Raw genomic sequence first — 7,500 nt, 5'->3', positions numbered from 1 at the left:
CTCATTTTCCTGCAATACATATATATATTCTCCCTCCCTTCCCCCCCCCCCCCCCCTTTAACTCTCCCATTTCCTCCTTAATTATCCCTTCCCCTGCTTCCTTCCCTCCAATTTCCCTCTCCCTCTAACTCCTCCTCCTCTTTCCCTCCTCCTCTTTTCCTCCCTTTTTCACTTTCCATATCTCTCTCCCTTATTTCTCCCGCTCTCCTTTCCCCTCTCTTCCTCACCTCCCCTATTCCTCCTTTCTTCCCCTCTCCTTTCCCCACCTTCTCTCTCCTTTCCTCCACACTCCCCTCTTCCCTCAATCCTTCCCTCTCCTTTCTCTCCCCTCCCCATTCCCCTCTCCTCTCTCCTTTCCGTCCTTTCCTGCTCCATCTCCTCTTCCCTTATTCATTCCCTCTCCGTTCCCTTCCCTCCCCATTCCCTTCTCCTCTCTCCTTTCCTTCCCCAACCTCCTTCCCTCCCTCATTTCCTCTCTTTTCCCTCTTCCTTTCCCACTTTCTCTTTCCCTCACCCCTCTCCATCCCACCCTTTCCTCCCCTCCTTCCTTTTTCCTGTCCCTCCCTTCATCTCCCTTTCCCCCACCCTCCTTCTCTCCCTTTTCCCTCTTTCCTCCCCACCTTCCCCTTCCCCCTCTCTTCTCCCATCCTTCCCCTCTCTCCTACCCCTCCCTTCACTTCCCCACTCCCTGCCCCCTCTCCTTCCCTGCCCTTCTCCCTTTCCCCCAAACCCCTCTCCTTCCCACCCTACCCCCCCCTCCCAAAAAACAAAACAAAAAAAAAAACAAAACAAACACGCTACTCACACTAAGTGATCCGATCTTGCTCACGGACTGGACTCTTGCATACATGAAAACCCAAAACGACAGACACATTTCGCTCGCAATATTGGCGTCTTCGAAGGTAAGGGACACAGAATGGCGCGGTTGTTGTTGGTAACAATTTAAGTCGAATTGGATGTATGAATCTCTGTTGTCGAAGTCGCTCCTGGAATGAAAAAGGTTTGTTTATTGTATGTTTTAGGTTTTATATGCGTGATCCTTACGTGTGTTGGTTTATATTTTTGTTTTCATGTTTTTTTTATATGCGTGATCCTATTTAAACCCGTTTTTTTGTTGTTGTGTTTATATTTTTATTTTTCATGTTTTTTTTATATATTCTTTTGATCCTTTTATTTTATGTGTTCAATTATATTAACAATTTATTTGGCTTAACTTTTCGTGGTTATTTATAAATGTTATACTGAGTATGTTGAATATCATTTGATAAAGTATGATTATGCAGTTGAAACTTGAACATTCATAACTTAATCATAAACTTCATCACAAACAAACATCACCACGAACTTCATAACTTCCCCACGCATATCGCCGCCGTCACCACCACCAAAACTTCACCAGAATCATAACTTCACCACCATCACCAAAACTTCATCAACACCATCGAAACTTCAACACCAGAACTTCCCCACCACCAGAGCTTCACCACCACAATATTGTCACCACCATCAGTACCTCTCCACTGCCATCAAAACTCCCCCCCCCCCCCCCTCCACCTGCAAAAACTTCACCACAAAAACTTCACCACCATTCACAACTTCACTTACTCGGTATGGCCAGGGGGATTTTCAGTGCTCTCTGAAACACGGGCCAGCATCGAGCAAACTTCATCTGGGAAATAAGGAATTTGCCATCCGCACGTATTGTCCATGAAGTTGCAGTCTCCCCAAGAGCGTGAGGACAACGAAGGCTGACCTGTGGATGAGAAAGAGAGAGAAAGAGAGAAAGAGGAAAGAGGGAGAGAAAAAAAAATTGGATTATTATTAGCTTCTGAGGTTCACTTGTGTATGAAAGTATCTACTTGGTGTGTGTGTTTGTGTGTGTGTGTGTGTGTGTGTGTGTGTGTGTGTGTGTGTGTGTGTGTGCTTGTGTGTGCTTGTGTGTGTGTGTGTGTGTGTGTGTGTGTGTGTGTGTGTGTGTGTGTGTGTGTGTGTGTGTCTGTGTGTCTGTGTGCGTAATATATATATATATATATATATATATTACATATATATATTACATATATATATATTTATATTACATATATATATATGTAGATACATACATACATACACTAACTGGTGAAGTTTCAATTCATTTTTCCGTGGATCCTCCTGGCGATCCATCAAATTCTCATTAATTGGTGGCTGGCCCGTGGAAACTCAGCTTTATATTTTTATCAATATTCGTCAGAAACTTTTTGTAAAAACTTGGTGACAAACTGGCAAACGGGCAAACCAATAAAATCTTGTAAAATTATATAACTCTTGGTTTAATAGACAACCCCGGTATATTTACCACAAACAAAACTGAAGATTTTAATGAATTGAAAGCTCTCACTTAAAGTAATTGTATTTAGATATCTGCTTTTCATTCTAAAAAAAAAATATATATATATATATTACATATTACATATATATAAATGTATATATGTACACACACACACACAGACACACACACACACACACACACACACACACACACACACACACAAAATAAAAGCTTTCTATACATCACATTCTAAGATCCCCAAAGGCACACGCAACCCCGCCAACTCACGAGGACAGGGGCCGGGCCTGTACGTGACGGTGTCGAGGGCGATGTCCCCCGCGCCCTGGGATCCGACCGAAGCTTCGAAAATCAAGTTGAAATTTTCCGCCGAGGACACCGTCACCTGGCAGGGGTACCAACTGACACGCGGAAGGGGAGGAGTGGAAAAAGGGGGAATAATATCGATTAATTGTGGATTATTGTATTGTTTTAAGCATGTTTTGCGGTGTGCGAGATATTTTAATTGAGAGGTATGGAAGATGAAAATAAGAATGTCTGAGATTATGGATCAAAAGGATTACCAACTGTAACGAGAAAGGAGAAGAATATAGAAAATATTACTGTTTTGCGTTATTTACAATTATGACAATTATTCCAAGGAAAAGACTGCAAAAAGGGGGAAAAAACTATGGCAAAAACGGATAATAATAGTGGAGATTGCAAAATTAGTAAGTATATAAAGAATTATCAGTTACTACAGATTATGTAAACTCGAAAATCTCCCGCGGAAAAGATACTGGAAAGGGGGGGGGGGGGGGATTTTAAAAAAAGAGATAGAGATAACAAATGAAATTCAAAAGGCGTGTTCGACTAGATTGTGGTACATAAAATATGCATCCATATTAAGAGGAAAGACACAAAAATAAAATTTAAAAAAAGGAATAAAATATGTAATAAGTTATATCCGTGTTTTGAAAGAGACTTGAACAAGTTTGGGGAATAACTTACTAGTCCGGACCTAGTGATGAACCTTCTTGCTTCCAAAGTTCCCGGATGTTGTCTGCGTTCGTTGTTGGAACGTACAAGACCCTTTAAAAAAAATGGCGGGAAAAGGATGATCAACAACAGCTTTCTTGCTCTGTTTTTCATTGTATAAAATTACATTTATCAAAGCGTTCAAGAAGCCATACGCATGCACGACTGCAAGGACGAACACAAAGATATACATACAAAAAATAATAATAATAATAAAATAAAACGCGCATCCTCTCTCTCTCTCTCTCTCTCTCTCTCTCTCTCTCTCTCTCTCTCTCTCTCTCTCTCTCTCTCTCTCTCTCTCTCTCTCTCTCTCTCTCTCACACACTCTCTCTCTCTCTCTCTCTCTCTCTCTCTCTCTCTCTCTCTCTCCCTCTCTCTCTCACACACACACACACACACACACACACACACACACGCATACCTCAGGGTTCCAATGCCTGTTCCGTACATGTTCACCCAGAATTTCAAACACATTGGGGAGTCTGTAGCATCGAGGGCGGGCGAAACCAACTGTGCTTTTTCACCACCTGTCCTCGGGTACCTGCTGTCTATGAAGGCGTAACCACCTGTTGGAGATTAAAGGGTTAAATTGAGAGGTGGTTGTCCATAGAGAGAGAGAGAGAGATGGGAGTGGGTGGGGGAAAGGTGGAGGAAGGGAGGAAGAGGGGGTGAGAGGGAGGATGGGGAGAGGGGGAGGGAGGGAGGGAGGGAGGGGAAGGGAAAGAGAGTGAGGAAAGTGAGAGAGAGAGAGAGAGAGAGAGAGAGAGAGAGAGAGAGAGAGAGAGAGAGAGAGAGACAGAAACACACACACAAAAAAAATAAATAAATAATAATAATAATAAATAAATAAATAAACTGACCACTAGTAACGGAGTTGGTGATATAAAACGACTGGTCTCTCGTCGGTCCCGTGTTGGTCTTCCCTGACCCACGGCCCAAAGACCAGTCGAAGTCATCATTATTCGGCTCATTGGTCAGCTCACAGAAGTTGAGATCAAAAATGCATTCGTCTGTGGGTAGTAAATAAGAGAAAATACACTTAAAATCGAGCGTGTTAAAAAGAGGGATTTTTTAAGTGAATCTATTTTAAAAGGATGGCTGTATTAGAACTGAATGTCTTAAAAAATACAATGTGGTTGTTAAAAAGGCTAATGTATGTTAAAAAGGAAAAGAAAAATCAAGTGTTTCTTAAGAGAAAAATATATCCCTTAAAGATGCTAATATGTTGCTTATCCTTTCTCACCCTTTCTCTCAACCCCTCTTTCTTTTTCTCCTTGGGTCCTCCTCTCTCTCCTCCAAACTCCCTTTTTCTCTCACTTTCCTCCTTTCCCTTCCCTCATTTCCCCATTTTCCCCCTTATATTTCATGTTCTCTTTATCATTTTGCACTCCCTTTTCCTTTTCTTTTTTCCTTTTTTCTTCTCTCCTCCCATCTAAACCTACTCTCCCTCTCTCTTCCCTCATTTCCTCAGTCCTTAAACTTACTCTCTCCTCTCTGACTCCCTCTTTCTCCCCCATTTTTCCTCTTTCCCCTTCCCTCTCCCTCCCACTTCCCCCCCTCCCTTTCCTCACTTCCACCCTCCTTCCTCCCCAACTCACTCTCCTTTTCTCTTTCCTTTTTTTCTCTCTTCTTAGCTCCCTCTCTCTCTCTCTCTCTCCTAGGACTCTCTCATCCTCCTATTTTATACGTTCTTCTTATTTTCCCATCTCTATTTCTCCCAATTTCTCCCTATTTTCTATGTTCTTCTTATTTTCCCATCCCTATTTCTCCCAATTTCTCCCTATTTTCTACGTTCTTCTTATTTTCCCATCACTATATCTCCCCATTTTCTACGTTCTCCTTCTTTTTCCTATTTTCTACGTCCTCCTTATTTTCCGCTCCCTATTATCTACGCTCTCCTTATAACCCTCCTCCCTTTTCCTCTTTTCTCCCTCCTCCCTCCTCCAACTCACTCTCGCACGGTCCGTCCTTGAAGGTAATATCATCCACGGCGACGTATCCGGTGTACCTCGCATACCGCGGGTTCGGTACGGCTTCGAACGCCACACTGAAGTCTCCTTTGGCCGAGAACGTGACCCTCGCTTGCTCCCACTGGCCTTGAGTCGAACCCTTGTGCTTCATGAGGTTCGTTCTCCTGAAGGTGACCGGGATCGAAGCGTTCTGGAGGGCGTCGTTCACATCCTCCGTCAGATAGGTGAGTAGGATGACTTGGAATTCCTCGATGCCTAAGCCGTAGGTGGCGTACTGAAGGCATGAGGAATGGTTGAGTAGGTGGGTCGTGGTTTTGATGTTGTAGGTAGATGGTAAGTAGATGTGGGTAGATAAACGGGTGGATAGATAGTTGGATGGATGGGTTAGATCTATACAGAGAGAAGAGGCTAGACAGTAATAATAATGACAGTAACGATATTGATAATAATGACAATGTTAATGTTAATAATAGTAATAGTAATGATAACAATAACAATGATGATGATGATGGCGATGACGATGACGATGGCGATGGCGATGGTGATGATGATGATGATGATGATGATGATGATGATGATGATGATGATGATGATGAAGAAGATGATGATGATGATGATGATGATGATGATGATGGTGGTGATAGTGATGATGATGACGAGAAGAAGAATCATAATAACACCGACAACAAATATCAGCAACAACAACAGTAATCAAAACAACCACACCAACTCACAGCGAACTCGAGGCACTTCCCCTGCGGCCCCGTCCGGGCGCTCGGCTGCGTCACCAGCCACGCCTTCTTGTGCGGCTGGGCGGTGCTGAGCATGTCGTGGGCGGTCGTGAAGCCGTAGCCGCCTGTGGGTGCGGGGAATGGGGGCTGCGGTGAGTGTGAAGTGTTTTTTTTTTCAATTGGGTTTGAGTATAGACACATACAAACACACACACACACACACCTACTCACACACGTACACACACACACACACACACACACACACACACACACACACACACACACACACACACACACACACACACACACACACACGCACACACACACAGACGCATATATTATATATATTTTATATATATATTACATATATTATATTATATATTATATATATTACATATATATATTATATATATTATATCTATATATACATACATACATACACATCCTTATCATGAATCCCTCACCTGCCGGGTCATTCCCGTTGTCGACAGGAGGCCCCCCGATCCAGTAGGACTCCGAGCCCGTTCCTACTTTCCACGAGGCCACAGCGAAGGCGTCGGAGTCCTCCAGCAGGCTGCATTCGGACGCCAAGGACCCCGTGGCGTTGAAGCTGCAGTCAGCCTGAAGGGAAAGGAGAACGTGGGTATGCGTTGTGTGTACTTAAGGGTGTTATATGTACGGAACTTGTTTCAATCTTCCTTTCGTTTATGTGTTTGTCTGTTCTGTTTGTTTTATATCCCGGTTTGTTGTTCTGTGTCTGGCCCATTGTATTTTTTCTCTCTATTTTATGTCTTTCTCTCTTCCTATCCTTATTTTTTTGTTCCGTTTTGTGGACGAGTGTTTGTGTTCATATAATCCACTGTCGGCTCGATCCTGCGGCCAGGCATCCACACACTTCGCCTCACGGTCTAGCTGTGTGGATGTGGAGGAACACAGTGGATGGCGAGATTATCCACCTGCCAGCATCAGCACGGACTTTTACTTTCACCAAGCCGTGAATTTGATACATAGAGATTCCATGGATCAGAGCGACATTCATGGTGTTCGTGTGTGTGTGTGTGTGTGTGTGTGTGTGTGTGTGTGTGTGTGTGTGTGTGTGTGTTTGTGTGTCTAAATGTAATAAACAGAATTGTACATAAAAAAAGGCTATGCTAATCACCTGTGTGTAGACTGGCGTCGCTCCGAACGCAAAGGCGAAGAGAACGAAAAACATAATTTTCCTTTTGATTTTGGTGTTTATTTCACTCATATTCGTACAATGAGAATCTCGTGGTTATTTTATGCTGTTTTCTCTCTCACTCACTGCTTTTTGTTTTTCGTTTTTCTTTTTCCTTCTTCCGTATTAGAAAATTATCGCTGGGTTATCGTATTTTGATTTAAAAAATCATCATTCCATTCTCTCTTGTCTTATTAACTCATTCCTCACACAACAAATATTTTCCTCCTAAATAGT

At 42.9% G+C, this 7,500-nt stretch overlaps 1 protein-coding gene across 1 annotated transcript in view; it reads right to left on the bottom strand.

Annotated features, from left to right (window-relative positions):
• Window positions 1-7,500, bottom strand: part of LOC125040607 (MAM and LDL-receptor class A domain-containing protein 1-like) — a 17,454-nt gene that overhangs the window by 9,812 nt on the left and 142 nt on the right. The window contains exons 1-10 of the mRNA XM_047635251.1: window positions 7,207-7,500; window positions 6,512-6,668; window positions 6,051-6,172; window positions 5,299-5,590; window positions 4,207-4,356; window positions 3,768-3,912; window positions 3,317-3,397; window positions 2,597-2,727; window positions 1,606-1,753; window positions 806-986 (exon numbers count right to left, since the gene is read on the bottom strand). The exon at window positions 7,207-7,500 is cut by the window's right edge and continues 142 nt beyond it. Of these exons, the coding sequence (XP_047491207.1) occupies window positions 806-986; window positions 1,606-1,753; window positions 2,597-2,727; window positions 3,317-3,397; window positions 3,768-3,912; window positions 4,207-4,356; window positions 5,299-5,590; window positions 6,051-6,172; window positions 6,512-6,668; window positions 7,207-7,296 (1,497 nt within the window). The 5' untranslated portion in view covers window positions 7,297-7,500. The remainder of the gene's footprint in view (window positions 1-805; window positions 987-1,605; window positions 1,754-2,596; window positions 2,728-3,316; window positions 3,398-3,767; window positions 3,913-4,206; window positions 4,357-5,298; window positions 5,591-6,050; window positions 6,173-6,511; window positions 6,669-7,206) is intronic.

The sequence above is a fragment of the Penaeus chinensis genome, chromosome 29, assembly GCF_019202785.1.
Source record: "Penaeus chinensis breed Huanghai No. 1 chromosome 29, ASM1920278v2, whole genome shotgun sequence".
In the NCBI taxonomy this organism is placed as follows: Eukaryota; Metazoa; Arthropoda; class Malacostraca; order Decapoda; family Penaeidae; genus Penaeus; species Penaeus chinensis.
Note: the sequence above shows the minus strand (reverse complement) of the source record. Positions and strands in the feature narration are given on the sequence as shown.